This window comes from Diorhabda sublineata, chromosome 10 (assembly GCF_026230105.1).
Source record: "Diorhabda sublineata isolate icDioSubl1.1 chromosome 10, icDioSubl1.1, whole genome shotgun sequence".
Taxonomy (NCBI): domain Eukaryota; kingdom Metazoa; phylum Arthropoda; class Insecta; order Coleoptera; family Chrysomelidae; genus Diorhabda; species Diorhabda sublineata.
Window position 1 is genome coordinate 18,520,062 of NC_079483.1, and position 20,272 is coordinate 18,540,333.

Sequence of the window (20,272 nt, forward strand, 5' to 3'; positions counted from 1 at the left end):
AATAACCCCAAAATAATTCAATAACAAACAGTTATCTTTGATAAATTTTGCTATTTTAGATTTTCTCGCAGATCTGATTTCCTAGAGGAAAAAAAAACTCATTTCCATTATTATTAGTCAAAAATGTCTCGTTTAGAAAAAAAAATACGAAAACCACCTTACCGGCCCTAACGTTGACATCCCTGGAGTGAATGGAACCTTCGGTATTCTTAGCGAGACAAGCATAAACCTGCGCGTGAACCTCTTGACGATAATCTTCAGCTCTGAACGGGGGGAACACTAAATTTCCATTAGCCAGAACTTGCCGTAATCCTGGAACGTCGCCGACGGCGCTACCGTCAGCTCGCACCCAAATTATATCCGGTGGGGGGTTACCGCGCGCACTACATTCCACTACGGCACCGGTCGTATTAGAAAAATCGACACGATTCGGCGGTTCCTTTAGAAAAACCGGACCGGACGTGGTGTCGTCGTCGGCGAAAACACTCGCGGCGACGAGGACGAAACACAGGGTTCCTAACAGCATGGCCGCGACGTCGAGAGCCGATACGGACCTGAAAACAAAAAATATTTTTATCATCTCGAACCGGAATAGTCCGACTATTTGTTATGAAGAGCTGGTGGTCTGCAATTTCGTCCGCCACCAAGCACCAGCGGCACTCCGGATCATCCGTGAGTGATCGTGGTTGTCATGAAGATTAGACAACTCGTGACGGAAGATTGTGCAGCTCTGATGAGACGTAATAACGTCGAAACTAGTCAGTGGTTACAAATCTAGTAATTACGAAACATTGTGGATGTTAATATCGACAAATAATTCAATGTTCGTCGAGGGATTAGCCAGGAAAGTAGTTGTTTTCTCCTTTGAGGAGGTGAATAGTAGAAATCGACGAATTTTTCCCACCAAATTTCGAGATCGTGAGTTTTCCACAAGAACAAAACCTCTAAACTCTCTTAAACCTAGAAGTATTTTTTATCTATAACAAAAAAAATCTGACCCAAAATACTGTACCAAGAAGACGAAAATTTGCCATTTTTATTTATTTTCTGATTTTTCAATCAAGTTTATCAAATTTTATATGGCTAACTATAATTTAAATAAACGATAATTGTTAATTTCCAGCTGGAGTGTACAAATTTCATCAAAATAAGACTGGCAGTTAACGTGTTAACATCTTTCGACTGGCCTATTATGCTGTAAAGATCCAGTTCGTTTCTAAACAATTATCGTGAGCTTTCGAGTAGATTCGTTGTTTAAAAACACAGCATCTGTTTTTCTTTTAACAACTTAAGGCCGATTCTACCACCACCTGCCTCTCAAGTTAAAAATATATAAAATCTTCGCCAGGTGTTATTTTCAATTCACAACGCATTCCGATTTATACGTTATTACCTGACTGAAATAAAGGATTTGAAATTCGAATCATTATGAATGAAATGACAAACCAACTTTCCCACAAAATTTTTTTTCATTTATCACCCTGTAACTCTTTTGTTGATTTGCTTTTGTAAAAAAACTCAAAAACATGGTAAAACGTGTATTTACACTGCTTGTGTCTAAACTTTTGGAGGATAGTGTATGTGAGAGAAGAATTGAATGACAAGTGACAGATAAACGTTTAAAATTCTATTATAAAATACTCAATCTATGGAGTAAATTATTTGTGATCATATTTTTTGATAATTCATAATTTAACTATAATATTTTAACGAATTATCATAAATATATAGAGGAACTAACACTTCGAACATTTATGAATCTTAATTAGATACTTTTTCAAAAGAGGAAGTAACACATCAGAATTATAAACAAAAATATAAACAAAACGAGTTTAGGTGATTCATTTATGTGTCTAATAAGGGTGGCGCGCGCTTGAAACCAAAATTAAAACGTAAACATTTATTCTTTCATCTCGAATAAACTGTGTATTTCGAAGGCCTACTCGTGATTTTCCAAATATTGACGGTTTCCAAAAGACCGGCGTGGGAGGTATACAAGAAATAAACTCGTGTTTCGACATATTCTAATAAATCTGTTCACTTAAACACATTTTAAAATCACTTACCTAAACTGATCACTAAGAAATTAGAACACTAGTATCACTAATTTCCGCAAAAAAAACAGTAACAATCACTAAAAATTAGTCGAGCTGGCCGGTAAACTGATGCTCTTACCCGCACAACACTAACTGACTGAAAAAACATCAAATCATGGACACCATGCAGTTAAAGATGAGTTGTTCTTTGTAGATAGGTCCTAAATAACGAAATGAGTACTAAATTGAGACTCAAAAAGAAACTGTTGATGATGTATATTTATTAATTTGAAAACGCGAAAATGAGTATAAAGGATAAATATAAATAACAACTGAAAAAAAAATTATAGATATAAACAAAAAGTTGTTTATTCTAGCGATGATATAACCATCTAAAAATGAGTAAATCATTAACGGGCCGACGAAAAATGATGTCGTTATAAATATAAAAAACCTAACTACAAAATAAAAAAGCAGAGAGGTCAATGTTTCGCAAAATTATCTAAAAATATGTTCTAATTATAGATGTTTTTAATTGAAAGATGTTTCAATTATGATTAAATAAATTATGAGTTGTACAAGTGGAGTCACCACTTATTATAAATGTGGAAAAAACAATTTGAATCCAACAGTTAAAAATAAGTAGTTTTCTATGAGGTGTATAAATAATAATTATCTGTTTAATAAGGAACTGGTTTTTCCTAACTCTATACCAGAAAGGAACACCTTATACGAACGTCCGCGAAGTAGGGGAGAAGAACCGATTCGTGCCGACACATGCATCAGTGTGTTTTGGTGGTTGCCTTGCCGATTCTTTCGGTTCCGTATTGTAGAAGAGAAAAATCAATTTTAGCACAACTATATTTTATAGGGTAGTGGTCGTTTGGACAATTCCACATTTATAGGGTGATTACACTAGACAATTTATCGACTCAATTATAAAATCTTATGATTTTTGACATTAAAAACATGTCATATATCTCATAATGGCAATAAAAAATATAAATCGATCAAATATTTGAAGGCTTTATTGACATTAGAACGATGTTTCAAGTGAAAGGTTAGAATATTAAAATCAAAAGTATGACACATCATCCTAGTTTCTGGTATTTTTAAAATCTAATATAATGAACAAAAAAAATTTGATTGATAAGATTAACGATAAGGGTCAAAGATATTCAGAAGGGGTAAATATTAAATCGTACAATTTTTATGCTAAAATAATTTTGCTTAACCAAAAATATAGTTTGTAAAATTCCTAACTTTCTTATTGTAGTTTTGTTTTAGTTTCGTATATTATTAGACGTATTTGTAGCTGGTTCAATATCTTCAATAATAGGTACCTTCCTTCTTCAACCTTTAGACGTGATGAAAACACGTTTACAAACACCTCATCTGCTACCAGTCAAAGAGTAAGTATATTGCAACAAGAATTAATATATATATCACAGGATTTTTTACATTTTTTTTTATTTTAGTGGAAAAACTAAATACGGCATGATCACTTTATTCCTTCATATTAAAGAGCAAGAGAATATTAAAATGTTGTGGGCTGGAACGGTTCCAGTAAGTATTAAAATATTTTTATAACTGCAAAAATTAATATTATGAAAAATTTATTACGAAATTTTCGTGTTTCAAATCTCTATTATAAAGTTAAACTTGGCAACATCTTATATCAGATGGTGTAATTGATTATACTATCGAGAGGGGTCGCTGCGTTAGTGTGGTATTGGTTTCGCCATCTTGTTTACCATAACATAAATATTGTTGTGATTGTTATGATTTGTGTATTTTTTTATTTACGTATTTTTATTGTTTTCATTTTATCTTAATAATGGAACAAAAAAGATTTTTTGTGCTTTACTAAGTTGTACAACTAGATGCAGTGTAAATACGAAAAAAACTATATCGTAGATTAATAATAAACAAAAGAAACAGGATTGTACTAAGTACAAAGTTCCCATTAACTGCACGTTATATTTAATATTGAACGATTTCGAAATACTCCGTTAATAAAAGATATGTGTGCAATTTATGAAAAGAGGTTTTTACTAACTGAAAAATCAAAAAAAAATAACGTAGGATGAAACTCTTAAGAAAAGGAGGCGAATGTAATAAAAATGAAAAGAAAAATAATTTACGGGTGATCTGGGGTCGGAAAGTGGAAGGGAGTGAATTTTTAAGTGTAAAAAACGGTTTATCTCGATTTCCAACAAATCTACAAATCCTATGGAAAAAATGCAATGTTGTATTAAGTGAAAATAAGGTAAAAAATGAATATTTCAAATAAAATAAATTACAGCTTATTTGGGATATAAAAAGGTGAGTTTTCATCAAATTTCGTGAAAAATGTTATTTGTAAAAGATACAAATAAGATATCAAAATTTTTGAGGTTGTGTGAATATAAAAGTTGTAGATCTTTTTATCACCTACAATATTGCCTTTTGACTTTTTTTCATAGGTCTCGTAATTTTGCCAAAAATCGAGATAAGCTGTTTTTTACCCTTAAAAACTCAACCCCTTGTAAAAAAAAATAATGAAATCTAAATAGTCCAGCTCTGTGTACAACACCACTGGCATGTGGTACTATTTTTGTATTATAAAATTATCGACAGTGTATCTCTTGATACTAGTTTAATGAAATTAATGAAAAATACCAATATTTGTAATTCCCGCGAAAACTATTCTGTTCGTTGTTAAATCCGAATCGTTTCCGGCAGTTAGCGGATTTTTAGTAGGACTCAAAGTTCGGTTCGGTGGCTCGTACGTCATACAAAAATTTTTAACGTTTTTAACTATTTACGTTATTGAGAGTATATAATTTTACAAGATTATTATAACAAATAAATGATGAAGATAGTTAAATGAAGTAAAAAGTCAGAATCAATAAATAAACTCTTCGGGATAAAATAAATTTCATAATCACGCATGCGTGTTATATCTGGCTATCAACAATCGATTCTATTATGATCCTTTCCTATAGTAAGATACAGTGTTGCCATTTTTTATGTAACTTAAATGGCGTATATTTATTGAATATCGAAATGGAAAAAGTTTTTTTTTTTATAAAAAAACATAATCACTGATGTCATCATTCTGGTCAAACTGTAGCAGTTTTTGAATATCTTAAAAATTTACATATGTCGATATTTTTAGTCTTTAATAAGAGGTGTTCCCGGAGGTGGGATTTATTTTATGGCGTATGATTGGTTTAAAAATACATTTTTTCCAAATCAACAACGCATTAATACTATACAGTCGATTGGAATAGGAGTATTCGCAAGAACTATTAGTGATGTTGCCGTAATTCCTTTAAGTGTCATAAAAACACGGTAAGTATAAAAAAAATAAGAAATGTACTGAAATTTATAACTAATATAAATAATTTGGTTAATTTAGCACCCACGTGCCAATCCAATTGAAATTTATCTTAAATATTATCAATAACTGTTATTCTAACTGCCATCTCTATCCCCGTCTTTTAGTTCCTATCCCCCCTATCTTTTAGTTTTGCAATTTTGCGGTAATTTTTGTACTTTTCTATGTAATTATACAATCAAAAACTCCGTGATAGTTTCAAAGTGGCTTGTTGCTAGTCTTTTTATTAATGTATTAATGTTAGCAACCAGTTACATTGCTCAGGTGTCCACTCATATCTTTATCATGAACGTTGATTCGGCCATTTTTAAATTAAATGTGCCATTTCCGGACGGAAATACATTAAGTTGTTTCCGTTTACTCCACATCTATAAAATAGTCATTGTATTTGTAATTTGTTCACATAACAATAGTTTACTTATGTTTATAATTATATTCTATAAAAAAGAAAAACAAAAAACGCGGTATCGTAGTCATAAAAATAACTCTATTTAATTCGTCTAATGTACAAACATTGGACTCACAAATTACGAAGTCTGCTCGAACTTAATTAAATCGTGCAACGCCGCTTAGTCGAGACTAAGTTTTTATCTCTTGTTTATGCGATTCTTCGTGTTTTCGCTCCCTTTTTTCTTATTATCCAGACGTGAAAAAACATTGTTATAACAGATATTTTAAAGTAGTTTTGTACTTCGAGGGAAAGTTGTTAATAACAGTTGTTAAATAATAACAAATTTGTTGTCTTCGATGTTTAATTCGAGTGTTATTAGTTAAAAGAAATTATTGGACATTTGTGTTATTTTGTTTCTCTCAAAAATTCACTTCGTTCGTTTACAATTGCAGAAGCTTTATATGAGGACTTAAACTACGTGAAAATGCAAAATCTTTAGTGTTACTATAGTTAAATTAATGTATTCTGTAGTTTCTATGTGCCGAATGTAAAATTGTTGTTTGGTTATGTTGTGTTTTTTGGAAAATATGACTTTTTTAACCATTAAATTTCACAGGTAAGTTAGAATATTATAGGAGTTTAACTACACACAAAAACCCAACATATTCACTATAAATATTAATTAAGGAGGCTCCCGCGTCGACCAAACTAGTCATATTGAAATTAAAATTTATTGATGTTTATTCCACATGTATTTATGCTTAAAAGTCTTGAATCAATCAATTATGAACTAAAAAAATTCATCAAAGTTTGTGAATGAAAAAAATAATACTTTTAAATTTCGCGCGCTTCCCTTGAGTGACAGCAACAATATGGCCGTTTTCCTAATTTCCACTCAGTTACTTAATATGCGTTGAATTATAACAATTTTTAGCTAATAACTGATATTTTTGTTTGATAACAACAATTAGAAAGATTAATTCTGTATATTTAATCAATTTTAATCTAATTGGTAATCAAAGAATTTGTCTATGGCTCCAATAAGATTTCATGTTAAATAAGGGAACTTGAATTTTTTTAGATTTTGATCAATAACACATATAAAGAAGAGTTGGATTCGTCATATTCTACACTATCAAAAAAATAATTTGTTTTGCGACATCTCGCGCGGGTGCCTCCTTAAATAAAATAATTAATCTTCATCAATGTTTTCGATCTTCTGCATTTGTAAATGTGACAACTTATTTTTATCAACGAGTAATACCTAACCTCAAATGTTGAATAACCGACATATTGTTGCTAAATTGATGCCGACATGTTACTTTTAGAATGGAAAGTGGAGTTTACAAATATAAAAGTTTTTTATCGGGAATGAAACAAATATATACACACGAAGGATGGAGAGGATTGACATCGGGATTAGTTCCTACATTAGCACGTGATGTTCCATTATCTGGAATGTATGTAATGTGCTATATTCAGTCGCTAGAACTTGTACCTCTTGGTAATATTCATTCTTTACAAATATTTTTTGCATTTTTCTTCGAAATTATCAGCATTTTTGTTATTATATGACATTATATCAATAGTCATCGTCATTGATGTCTTCCGTAAGAACTTTTCAGTTCTTTCATTGTTTCTTCTTCTATCTTCGTTTTGATCTATCAGTTTCCTTTTGTCTTTCTTCGATATTAGTTATAAAAATTGAATAGATAAACTTTTATATTCCAGAGCTACGTCAATCTCATCCATACAAAGTTAATTTCACATGTGCCACAATTGCTAGTATTTTCTCCGCGATTATCACTCACCCTCCGGACGTGATACAAACCCACATGCAACTTTTTCCCAATAAATACAAGAGCATATCGCCGGTTATTACAGATATTTGGTTACAAGACGGTTTCCCAGGATTTTATCGAGGAATCATATTGAGATTAATGAAACGAACCATTTTAGCGACTATATCGTGGACGTTATACGAAAAAGTTAAAGCGGAAAGTACGAAATAAATATATTCAATCATTATGTGTCTTTCTAATCGATTGAAACTCTTTCAAACGATTTTTTTTTTTGTAAGAATGCTATTTATAAATTAATTTGTGAGCATAAACACATTGAACACCCCTGAATTTTCATGGAATCTATTGGATTTTGATGAATTATAAATATTTTATGTGACACTGACTGATAGGGTATTTGACAAATTTTGAAAATGTGGTTTAAATGATATTTTCATATTATTAACTTATTCTAAGTCAGGTTTAGAAATTTAAATGACAACATTTATTGAATTTTTCTTATTTAAGTTTTGTTTATAATAAAAATAAATGTATATTTTAGATTTTTGAGACTTTTAACGGTGTCAAATACTCTACTATCGAAAAATGGTTCGTAATCGTCCACACTATAAATTTCGAACCTCGAACTAATCTGGTTGATAATTATTTGCGGGAGGTCAAAAACAAGATAAAATTTATTATTATGCTACGAGTACTATTAAACATAACGAAATAAATTCCGTCTAACAACGTAAGAGGAGTGAAAATTACAAAATCATAACATCAAAATTATTCAATAACAAAAACATATGACAGTCATTAAAATTGCTTAATTAATATTTTCAAAACAACTAAAAAAATCGTAACAAAATAACAATATGAAAAAATTATAACCTCTATTTTATCATTTTGTACCGTTTTGAATGTTTAATTTCGCAAATTTCCGAAAAAATATAATCGCCGCCATTAATTTCAATAATCTATGTATCAATAAGTTTGTTCGCGATTCGATTCCGAATCGGTTTAGGAACCGATCGGATGTTTAGAGACAGATGCCCTTTTTCCATCTTCTTATAGTACAGTAGCAGTTCTCTATCATTAATCTTAACAACTGATTAGTAATCGATTCTAAATTAACCCGCAAATAAAGCTATTAATAACGATTCCAGTTCTTTTTATCTGTCAAGGTTATGTATATGATTTTATATCATTCAGACATGAGACTTCGAAGTCATTGCGTGATAAGAGAAACGGAAACTTACAATAAAATACTGTATTCGTTTCAATATAATAATAATCAATACTCATCCTCCATACTATAACAAGTTATATTTTTAAACAAATTCTCAATTACAAAATAAGCAGTTGATTAAAATCGGCTGTTACGTTTATGTGCTGTGAGTAGTGGAATCGAAATTCTATCCATCCGGGGTTAATATTAAACGTAATCGTAGTTTCAATTGCGCATATTTTTAAACTTCAAATAAATTCATTATGTGCATATTGTATTGTAATATCGATAAGTTGTGTCAATATTTAGGTAAGTGTGTAAAGGTAAACTGGAACTAAAAAAATCAATTATAGGTTGTAATTATTTATTTGTAGGTTGATTATGTAAATATAAACAGTTATAATAAATATTATTGAGTGGAATCGATTGTTTTTCATGGAGTTTTGTCAAGCTAGAATACCAAACACTGGTATAGATAAAAGTAAAATTGATCGAATTCTAGAGGTAAGTTTATATATATATATATACTTAGTATTTATCTATGAAATCTATCAATATAAATTTGACATTGACATTTGTTTTATTCATGATCTTTCTAGAAATCAATTAATAAAAAGTTTATGTGTTTATTTAAGTATAAATATATTTAAAAATACATTTTCAAATGTATCCTCAAAATGAAGTATTTATAATATTTAACAGTTTTTGTATTTAATTTTCCTAACCTCTAAATGATGTGATTATGTTCATTTTGGTCTGTTTGAAGTTGTCTTTAGATACTGTTTTTGATAAATAAAAATGGTTTTGTTGCTAAAAAACAAGAAATTGTAATAATTTATAATACAGAAGATTGGGCATTGTATATAGGATGTAATATTTTTTGCAGAACCCTATTTTGAAAGCTTTTGCATCTGGATCATGTTCTGGAATAATTTGTACTATTTTACTGCAACCGTTGGATGTTATAAAAACTCGTCTACAAAATCCTGTACTGTCACTCAAAAGGTAAGTCGGTATTTTTAAATTTATAAATTCGTTTAAGGATTAAAAACATTGTTATTATAATCAGTGTACCTATCTTCCATTTTACAAATATTTTTTCGAAATTATTCATTTCTTTCGAGGTATCTTTTTTAAATTCTTTTGTTATTGCGGACAATCGAACAAAATTTTATTAACAGACTTGATATTGCAATGACCTATTAAGTAAGTTTATCACGTGTTTTCTTAAACAAACCCAACTGTATCAATAACATTTAAAAATAGTTTCGACCCCTGCAGAGAATAATAAATGTTGTTATATAGTCGTCTAATCAACATAAAAATTCCTGATAATTAATAATTTATTGTTAATCTGAAAGTGGCCTTGACATTTTTGTTTACAATATTCGATACCACACAGCAACAAATTTGATTAGGAAGAAAAAATATCGAAAATTTAAGACAATTATGATACGGAAATAACTTATATTTGATTAAATTTGAAACACAAAAGTTGCGTGATGGTAAAAAGTCATTGGAACTTGATAAATTTCGAATTAATTCGTTTTGAAGCATTAGAAAATTGCTTATAGGGGCTGCACCTTGGAAATACTCACTTGATCCCCTTGTTGAGGTGTATTAGATAGTTGATGTCTACACCTTTTCGCTTCTTGTCTTTTCCTGGCAGTCCTACTCGGCTTAGGTTATCTTCTATCTGTTTTAACCATTTTGTCCTCGGCCTGCTGTGTCCTTTTCTACCACTGGGATCCCATTGTATCATATAGATTTTGTTTCTTCTCTTCCTACATGCCCCAACCATTTAACTTGGGGTTTTTTAGAAAATCTTTAGTTTCAAGGAGAATTTATGAGAAAAATTACTCTTTTACACTCGAAACTTTTTTCTTTTTCCACCCATTCGACATGCAATTTTCTAAATGGATTTTTACCCGCACAAATGTAATTTTTATTTCTTATTCATATTCATTATTGTCTTACTGGTCAGAAATTCCTGGATTTTACTTTTTTTGTGCACCAAGTTTTTGACTTATGTAATAATATAGTAAAATTATAACAATTTTGCATGTCAAATTAGAGGTATATTTATTATTCGAATAACTTTTTCAAAATTTGTTAAATATCCTATTATACATTTTTCTATCTAATAGACCTAAAAAAACGCATATAAAATGACATTAGGATGATACAAATATTATTTCAGTCATTCAACTGGTACGAAAATCATCCCCATAATCACAGATGTCATAAAACACGAACAGATATCAGGATTATGGAAAGGAACGACTCCTGTAAGGAAAATAATTTCTTTATAACCAACTTTTTATTAAAAAAAAAAATATATTTTAGGCATTGATGCGATCCGTACCTGGTATAGGATTATATTTCTGTTGTTTGGAATACGTTAAAACGCGTTTCTTCAACAAAAAAACACCATCCCCTAGTGAATCGATATTTATAGGTGTAATCGCACGAAGTATGGCTGGTGCCACTTTAATGCCGATGACCGTTGTCAAAACAAGGTAACATTAATGACCATAGGTGAAAATATTTTTTATAACAAACTTTTAATAACAATCAGAATATTTATTTACATTATTTGATGTATTGGTGAGGTTTACATCCATGGTTTTATGGTGTTTGATGATTGTTTTTGATACAATTTCTTCTCCTGTGGGCCTAGTAGTAGTAGTAATCACCTTTAAATCAACGTTTCTAAAGTTTTATCAGATCAATTCAATAAATTTTTTGTTAGGTTATGTTTCCAGTCAAGTTCTTTTGTCTAGGTGGAGTCTCTAGTTATTAGCTTGTGTTATTTCTTCTTCTAGCTTAACTAGGAGACAAGTACCTGAACATTCTTTGTTCCCGTGTCTTCACCAAAAGTTCTTGATGTTGTATACTGTGTCTCTAGTGCAATAGGAAAAATTTTGGACTATTTCTAGTAAACTTTCGTTTGTACGATTATATTGGTTAGATAAAGTTTTAGAAGTTGATAGTAGTTTGGGTAAAGAGTTATTTTAATTTTGTATAGCAGTCCTCGGTGCGACACTCTGTCAAAAGCCTCTCCTGTATCGAGGAAAACAGCAGAACATTAATGAGTTGGTAGACTGTCGAATGTTTGTTTCCATTCCTGTGGAGCTACATCTTCATTTATTTTACTTAGGAGTGATTTGGACATTGTTGGTATCATTATTAGACAGTAAGGTTAGAACTTCTTGTCCTTTGGTCCTAGAAGTGGAATAGGGTGAGTTTCCGCGGTTTTATGGTGTTTGATGATCGTGTATGGTGCTTTCTTTGGGGTTTACTTATTTTAAAGTCTTGTTTTGGTCCACTTCTTGATCTGATTTGTATTATAATTACAGGTTTGAAAGTGGAGTGTATCAATATAGCGGAGTAATGGTGGCGTTACAGGATATATTTCACCACGAAGGTATTAAAGGTTTAACGAGAGGATTAGTCCCTACGATATTCCGAGACGCTCCCTACGCCGGGATCTATTTCATGTTCTACAATCAAACCAAATCTGCTGTACCTAAAGGTGAATATTTAATGATTACGCCTCGTATAATATATAAGAATGTTTTATTTTTAGATATTTATTCGATGTATCCATCTCCGGTTCATTTTACGTGCGCATTGGTATCCAGTACTTTGGCGTCTTTGGTTACCCAACCTCCGGATGTATTCAAGACTCAACTTCAACTTTATCCTAATAAATACAACGGGTTATGGTCGGTGGTAGTTCATATATACCTTCGATATGGTATATTGGGATATTTCCAAGGTATCGTGCCCAGACTGATGAGACGCACACTAGTCGCAGCTATATCGTGGACGTTGTACGAAAAAGTGATGACCAGAAAAAGTATTTAGTAATTTTAAGGTTATTTATATAAATATTTAATTGTTAATAAAATTTTAATTATAAGAAAAAATGAGGAATGTGTTTTTATTGACCGGTTTCGGTGTCGTTGCTCCTCTTCAGTACGAGGTATCTTTTTTCAATAAATCTCGAAAGATAAGGACTTTTTATCACTATAATAATGCCAAAGAGTCCTTAACAACGTCATAGAACGTGAAATTATCGTTATCAAAATTGTATATTTAACGTAAAATGAAGGCTTTAGTATTGAAACTCCAAAAAAAAAAGTGTTTTTATTTATTCTAGAATACTCCCATCTTTTACTAATTGTTCTCTATCAATTAATCCTAACGAAACGCAAGCTACAAGTGCTGCTCCTTGTTCTGCATATTTTTTATTCTTCTCCCTAAAAAAATAATAAAATAAACTTTTAGGTCACAACATCTAAATGTTGACAATGTGTGGCAATTGCAGATATTGAAAATAACTAAAGTGTAATCAAATTATTACTGGAGTATTTTCTACTAACAAATAATTGAATAACTTTTAGGTTATATTTGCAATTTTGACAGTTGTAGTGAGAAAATGCGAATAACCAAAGGGTGAGTGAAACAATGACTCAGGTACTAGAGGAAAATAAGTTCTAAAAGTTGGCAACGTGTGAAATCAGTAGTGGCAATTGCAGCTATTAAAAAAACCTACATATCTGAAGTGTATTATGACAAACTATCTTTTAAACGTTGGCAACGTGTGAAATCAGGAATGACAATTGCAAATGCTTAAATAGTGTGTTCACTGTCTTGCTTGGTATGTAACCATTGCTACCAATGAACAAAACCCAAAAGAAATTAACTAACTAGTGCTCAATACATAACTACGTTCCGAATTTTTTTGTTGTTTCATTGTTTATTTCAATTCCTCGCTTTATTTTACAACTTTGGGTAAAACTGGAGATATAAAATGTACTTTTCTTTCTTGTTTGCTCATTTTTAGTAAACATTTTATTAATAAACAAATGAAAATTAATTAAATGCCTGCAATAGTTCATTTAAATATAAAAAAAAAACAAATGATGATACTTAAAAGCGTCATCTTCGTATTCAACAATTCAAATTTATCTGAAAACATAAAAAACAATGGTACGGTACCTTTTTGTCATATTTTTCTATGTAAAAACAAAATGTAAACACGTGACAGTGACGTAGAGAACTTAACCTATAAACATCGTTTGAGCTTTGTTGATTATCCTTGACATAACTTGAATAAGTATAAATGACGTATTAGGAAAATTACAATTTAAAAGTTAGCAGCCCTGTGGCGTCGATCTTTTATTGTTTTAAGACTTATTGTTGTCGAAATCCGGCGATTAAGTTAGGATACTTTGTGTTTGTTGTTAGTTTTCATTTTATAAATACTTATTTACTGTGTAAAAGATGATTCGTTATTTTTATAATTATTTAAAAGAGATTATTCAACACTACAATTTCTATTATTTCAAGAACAAACCTGCAAATGGTGGACTGTGAATTCGTACTACCCTTATGAGGGATGTAAGTATTACATAATTTTTAAAATAGTTATGGGATCATACAAATAAACCTGACATTGGTAAAATGCTGATTTCACTTAAATTTTATTTAGCTTCCAGTTGTAAAGTTCCATTTTTAATTATTAATTTAATGAAATTTTTAAAAATTACTTTTAGTAAACCAGAAATTTAATAAATATATTATTATCTCATTAAATTTCACTGTTGGTGACTGTATATGAAAAGATTTTCGAAATTTTAGGTTATATTGCATTTTAATTTGTTCATGGAAAAATTACAACGTGGCAACGATGTAAAATCTATAAATTCTGCAATTTTATCATTAAATCTTGATAAAACGTTAATTATTTCAACTATTAACATTCAAACTAGAGTTTAATATGAAAAGTTGAGGTTGAAAATCCCATCAACTATGAAATAGTTTATTGACGACATTTTAACTGAAAATTAAACTACATAGTTACTTAAAACAGGTTTTCATGTAAAAGAATTTGTCATTTAGGTTTTTTGTAATTCTCAAATTCATTGAATTGGGAGAAATCAATGAAAAAAAAATGATTTCCACATGTGTGACAATATCGAATTAAAACGCTTCAAAACTTGAATATCTCAAGTGAAAATTTATACTCACCAATATGATGAACTATACTTTTTATCATTCAAAGTAACAACAGCTCTAAACAATTTATCTTCGTTAAAAACCTTGTACTTTGGAGAATCGTATTTATTCTTCCCACAGTAAACTATTAACCTCGACTTTGGTAATTGGGGATCTTCTGTATAGTTCACTCGAATAAAAACACAATTTAAACAAATGTCGATGTCTTCACCATCAAGATCAGTTTTTTGCTTTTTAAGTTGAGGACTGAACATATCCGGTGCCACTTCTCTTCTACCAATAATACCCCTTGATTGGTATTCCAAGTATTTTTGACGGCAGTACTCACCTAAACCCCAAATATTACTAAAATTCAGAAAAATGCCTCTAATGTCAAAAAAAAAACATGTTTTATTTGAAGTTTAGTAACCATATTATATGGGGAACCAGAAACTCTCTTGTCAAACTCAAACTAGGGATACTAGATATGATTTTATGTCTAAGCTTCATTATCAGAAAGTTTCTTCTAATGTCCTCTTGGAAATGCAGTTTTTAGGATCAAGTTTTATTGAGATATGTTTGGGGAATGAACTGAACATTCTTTCACGCGGAAACAAAAGCATGTTTAGCTAACTTTTGACAGGAGAATTTGAGGAGGTTCCATATATCCAGAAACATCCTTAAGCTTACCATATTTGTTCGAGGGTTTGACATTCCAGGAATTTTTTTCCTCGAGGAGTCTCTTGTAGTTCTTTTAACATATTTTGGACACAATATTTCGTATTACTAGGAGGATTATCGTATTCGACGCAATTTTTTAAATATTCTACTATAACATCATCCATTAATTTCATTCCTTCTTTTCTAAATATAGAACAATTATATTCTGCTGCTCTTGCGACCATAACACTACTACACCCACAGTCTTCTTTAAATTTAATCAAATCTCTGTAATTTTCTATTTCTCTAGAACCGCCGCTATGAATAAATTAATTTATTATTTTGAAAATTCCTGTGGACTCAATATAAAATTAAATATAACAATTGATAGTCTTTGTTTGTACTGATTAAATTGTTCCACATTGTACTTACTTTGCAATAACTGGTATCCTCAATGTTTCTGAAATTTTTCTTAAAGTTTCATTTCGATTAGGATGCTGTGGTCTTTCTACTCTCGTTCTACCATGTACAGCTATTGCAGATATTCCCGTCGACTCTAAATCTTTAACAAAATTCAAAGTTTCATCAATACTTTCGAAAACTCTTATTTTACACGTCACTGGAATGCTACAATTCTGAACTAATAATGAAAGTATCTGTTTTGCTTTTACCCGTTGAGTCATTAATGCAGCGCCCATGCCTCCTTTTAAAGAGAACTCTTTAGGACAGCCCATGTTGATATCAATGCCTGCAACGTCATTTTCACTAAAACATATTTTGTTGACATAATATTGTTCCACAATACAAATTATATATTTATGCCGACTGTCCACTATGCAACTGAGTCTGAATACATTGATAAATTACGTTTCACCACTGATTTAATACTGATTACGTGTGTCCTCAAAAGTTTTATTTTGATTGCAAAACTGTTGCAAGATCAACTGGTTTGCAATCTTTGTTTCAAAGCAGTTGCATAGTGGGCGGTTGGTCTTATACTTACATCATTTTTGCAACCTTTAAGGCTCGTTGCGGATCACTAGTTCCTAATTGTACTACTACTTTTTCTTTTTCTTCTGCACAAGTACGAAATACGACAGTCCCATTTGTCGCGTCCAAATAGTCAATTGTTCCCAAAACTTCTATAAAATAATACGTATTATGTGAAACATAGGAAAACTTTGAAAATCGATGTATCAATTACCATTTTCCCTTCGTACTGATTTTAAAAATTTCCAATCAATTAGTTCTTCTGTATAAACTATGTCTGCTCCATATCTCAAAGCTAACAACCTCATTGGTAAGGTACCTACTCTTACCATGGGAGCAAGAATAACTTTATTATCATAATTTAAAACATTCTTTCTTATATCTAACTTATTTTTCATTGTTATTTTTAAAGCCTTTTAATTTTTAAAACTAAACGTGGTTTAAAAGTACATGCTTATGTTTTGACAGTAGAGGAACGTTATCTAACTAAATTATTTGGTTCGAGATTACGGTGACCTATTATGCACTAGAACATAGAATTTGTTAGTTATAAATAAAAGTTGATGGTTATTTGTTTTAATGCTGAACGTTTTTGTAATACTTAAGTAAATATACGAAATATCTTTGAAAATAACGGATCATATGAAATTATTCAAATATTGGCAAACCTGCAGTAATTTTTTTAATGAATGACAGCACCACGTATCGGTAAAAAAGGCGGAAGCGTCTTTTCATCGTCATTAAAGTGGTAAACGATTATAAAAATAGTATACAATAAATACACTTTAATTAAGTAATATTCTTTAATTAACAAAATGACCGTAGAAGAAGATGTAATGAGAATTCAAAAAAAGTTAAATAAAATGACATCGGAAGATGGAACTGTATGTAATATTTTAAAAATAAATTTTAATGTTATGCGTAAAAATTGCAGAATTTTGGCAGAAAAGCCAACCTAGTTACGCGATGATCTATTTTAGTTAAAATTACGTTTGAATCTATTATTTATTGAACTGTTTCCGTATGCATTAATCTACTTTTATCTAATTCATCATTGGTTTATAAACAAATCAATTATTTTGAAGCATGATCGTCTGCCATGTATTTTATATCTGAAAATTTTGTTTCATAGTTCAAAATATAAAAATAGTTAACGTATTTATGCCATTTGCAAATGAACCACATATTTCTCATTAGAATACTTAAAAATTGCATTAACTCATGTACTCAGTTTAGTACCAAAAGAATTCAATACTTTTAACGTTTTTTTGTGGCATAAATTTTAAATATGTTCATAGTAGCGTGATGGACACCCAAGGGCTATTAAACACATAGGGACATGCTGAAATGTGTATAATAACTGTCAAATAGGTTTTGGACTAAATAAATTCCTGAATAGAGGATGAAAATATAATTAGAATTATGTATCATGGAGTTATTTATTGATATATAGGGTCTTCTGAATCTTTTTCATTATAATGTCCCTGAGATTTAATGTACCTGTTATATAATAAATATCAAAGCAACAATATTCTACAAATACTTGGTGGTTTTAGTGTTCCAACATTTTGTATAACACAGTATGATCTGAATAAATCAATTATGATGTCTCTGGAAGGTAGCAGTGGAAAAAGAATCTAACTGTATAGATTTAAATTGATTTTCTTTTTCAAAGTGGTTACTACTGGGTGACAATTATCAACAAAACAGAAAATATTGATGAACATTTTTTTTCTGTTTAGTGTTTAAGTTAGAGTTGCTATGAAGCCTCGTTCTGTAATATATTGAAATTGGGGTATTTCCACAGTGCTATGGAAAGACACTTGTTCTGTTTCGATACAGTTTTGGATGATATTGTATATTTTTTTCATTTTACTTATTAATGTCATTGTTTATGATGAGCTGGAATTATTTTTCAAGCTTAGAAAATATGGACATTTGATTCTTTTAAATTTTAAGATCATTTTATCAATTTTTTCTCTCAAAAGTTAGTGTTGTATTTTGTGAAATCTTGTATTTTCAAAAAACACAGTTGTTTGATTAATTCCTATCATAATTACTTTTGTGAGCTAAATATTCGGTCCTAATTTACTATGATATCAACTGATATATGATTAGATTATGATAATAATAGTAAATATAAAATTGACATGATGATATTTTGAAGAATTTACCTTTTAGGGTCAAGAACAGGCCCTGGATCTTTTGAAGGAGTTGCAAACTTTAGATATAAATTTGGAAGTACTGACAAATACCCGTATAGGTATGACTGTGAATGCGTTAAGGAAATCTAGTAAAGACGATGAAGTAATTAGTTTGTCTAAAACTTTAATAAAAAATTGGAAGAAGTTTTTATGTGGTTCAAATTCGAATGAAAAATCTACAAGTAGTACCAGTAGTTCAAACAAACCAAAAAAAGAAAAGGAAGATAAATCTAGCCGCGAAGATAAAGATAGGGATAAAGAAAAGATGTTACCAAAACAGTTTCCTCCTACTTCAAATACCACAGATTCGGTGAGACTAAAGTGCAGGGAAATGTTGGCTGCAGCTATTAAGACGGATTCCACATCTGACGATTTTGAAGGTAAATTCTTTATTTTTTTTATTTCAGAACTGATTTAAATTTATATTGGGCCAACCAAGAAGTCTAAATATTTTATGGAAGCTCCAAATGACCCAAGGTTACATTTTTTTTCAGGTTGTGCAACTGCAGAAGAATTGGCTGAAGAATTGGAGGAAGCAATATTCACAGAATTCAAAAATACCGATATGCGATATAAAAACAGAATCCGTTCCCGCATAGCTAATTTAAAGGATCCCAAAAATCCAACCCTCAGATCTAATTACAGAATCGGTGCCATATCTGCTGGTAGATTAGCAGTAATGACAGCAGAAGAAATGGCCAACGACGAAGTCAAGAAACTGAGAGAAAGATTCATGAAAGAAGCGATAAACGACGCTCAATTGGCAACGGCACAAGGTACTAAAACGGATATGCTCAAATGCGGTAAATGCAAGAAGAGAAATTGTACTTACAACCAATTACAGACGAGATCCTCAGATGAACCGATGACTACTTTTGTTCTTTGTAACGAGTGCGGAAATAGATGGAAATTCTGCTGATTTAATTCGGTTTTATTACTGATTATGTTTTGTGGTCATTAAATAATAATATTTGCATCCTTAATGCCAATTGTATTTATCAGTTGTGCAAAGATTGATAGTTAATAAACTTTAATTTTAAAGAATACCCATTATTATCCGTAATTACATATTAATACCACGGACTACCTAGGAGTACAAATGAACTACCACTTTGACAGGAAGTCCTAACAAGCTTCCATTACATAAAACTCAACAAAAAAAATCCACTTGAATGTAGTATAGATCAGGAGTGCAACTGAACTATTGCTTGGAAGGACATCCAGAGAAGCTTTCGTTATACAAAATAATAAGAAAATATCTGAATGTGTCTCTATCCAGCTATATGACAAGATGGTTCTCATATTTAGTGTTCACACTATAATATCCAATGGTACAGATGAACTACTATTAGTAGGATATCCAAAGAAGCTTTGGATGTAACCTAAACCAACTATAGGCGTACAAATGAACTACTTTCGGTAGAAAATCTTCCACTTGGATGTACCAGTATCTAGTTAAGGTACTAGATAGTGTCCTAAATCACAAATAATGATATCGAGATGTATCAGTTTAAGAAGATCCATAGAAGCTTCCACTATATAAAACCCAACAAAAAATTAATTCGAAAGTATTGAGCTACGCTTTTTGTAT

General features: G+C 30.5%; 5 protein-coding genes across 10 annotated transcripts in view; 3 read left to right on the top strand and 2 right to left on the bottom strand.

Annotated features, from left to right (window-relative positions):
- The window catches only part of LOC130449915 (cell adhesion molecule Dscam2), a 193,948-nt gene extending 191,450 nt beyond the window's left edge, over nt 1–2,498 (bottom strand). For 2 of the 3 annotated variants that reach the window (XM_056787995.1, XM_056787996.1), the window contains exons 1-2: nt 2,067–2,246; nt 163–554 (exon numbers count right to left, since the gene is read on the bottom strand). In XM_056787995.1, the coding sequence (XP_056643973.1) occupies nt 163–526 (364 nt within the window). In that variant the 5' untranslated portion in view covers nt 527–554; nt 2,067–2,246. Of the gene's footprint in view, nt 1–162; nt 555–2,066 lie in introns of all 3 variants that reach the window. The other variant, XM_056788001.1, reaches the window with a different exon arrangement.
- Nucleotides 2,499–2,727: 229 nt separating this feature from the next.
- Nucleotides 2,728–7,835, top strand: LOC130449917 (mitochondrial glycine transporter A-like). 2 transcript variants are annotated; one of them, XM_056788005.1, is made up of 6 exons: nt 2,728–3,096; nt 3,324–3,448; nt 3,515–3,602; nt 5,197–5,372; nt 7,138–7,313; nt 7,541–7,835. In XM_056788005.1, the coding sequence occupies exons 2-6, from the start codon at nt 3,405–3,407 to the stop codon at nt 7,819–7,821; spliced, it is 765 nt and encodes a 254-aa protein (XP_056643983.1). In that variant the 5' UTR covers nt 2,728–3,096; nt 3,324–3,404; the 3' UTR covers nt 7,822–7,835. The 2 variants fall into 2 exon arrangements, with proteins under 2 accessions (XP_056643983.1, XP_056643984.1); XM_056788006.1 differs by having other exon boundaries at nt 7,138–7,269.
- On the top strand, nt 5,758–12,753 carry LOC130449916 (mitochondrial glycine transporter B-like). Of its 3 annotated transcripts, none has more exons than XM_056788003.1 (7): nt 5,758–6,425; nt 9,196–9,325; nt 9,708–9,826; nt 11,022–11,109; nt 11,168–11,340; nt 12,181–12,356; nt 12,411–12,753. In XM_056788003.1, exons 2-7 carry the CDS (start codon nt 9,257–9,259, stop codon nt 12,689–12,691), a joined length of 906 nt encoding a protein of 301 aa, XP_056643981.1. In that variant the 5' UTR covers nt 5,758–6,425; nt 9,196–9,256; the 3' UTR covers nt 12,692–12,753. The 3 variants fall into 3 exon arrangements, with proteins under 3 accessions (XP_056643981.1, XP_056643982.1, XP_056643980.1); XM_056788004.1 differs by lacking the exon at nt 5,758–6,425 and adding an exon at nt 7,884–9,144; XM_056788002.1 differs by lacking the exon at nt 5,758–6,425 and adding an exon at nt 7,884–9,130.
- Nucleotides 12,754–12,847: 94 nt separating this feature from the next.
- LOC130449922 (tRNA-dihydrouridine(20) synthase [NAD(P)+]-like) lies at nt 12,848–17,089 on the bottom strand. Its single transcript, XM_056788013.1, has 6 exons — nt 16,692–17,089; nt 16,491–16,629; nt 15,920–16,252; nt 15,518–15,805; nt 14,861–15,193; nt 12,848–13,086 (listed from the first exon to the last, which is right to left on the bottom strand). Exons 1-6 carry the CDS (start codon nt 16,873–16,875, stop codon nt 12,978–12,980), a joined length of 1,386 nt encoding a protein of 461 aa, XP_056643991.1. The 5' UTR covers nt 16,876–17,089; the 3' UTR covers nt 12,848–12,977.
- Nucleotides 17,090–17,147: 58 nt separating this feature from the next.
- On the top strand, nt 17,148–19,725 carry LOC130449924 (transcription elongation factor S-II). The gene is made up of 3 exons (XM_056788015.1): nt 17,148–17,361; nt 18,659–19,061; nt 19,176–19,725. Exons 1-3 carry the CDS (start codon nt 17,293–17,295, stop codon nt 19,598–19,600), a joined length of 897 nt encoding a protein of 298 aa, XP_056643993.1. The 5' UTR covers nt 17,148–17,292; the 3' UTR covers nt 19,601–19,725.
- The last annotated feature ends 547 nt before the right edge of the window (nt 19,726–20,272 follow it).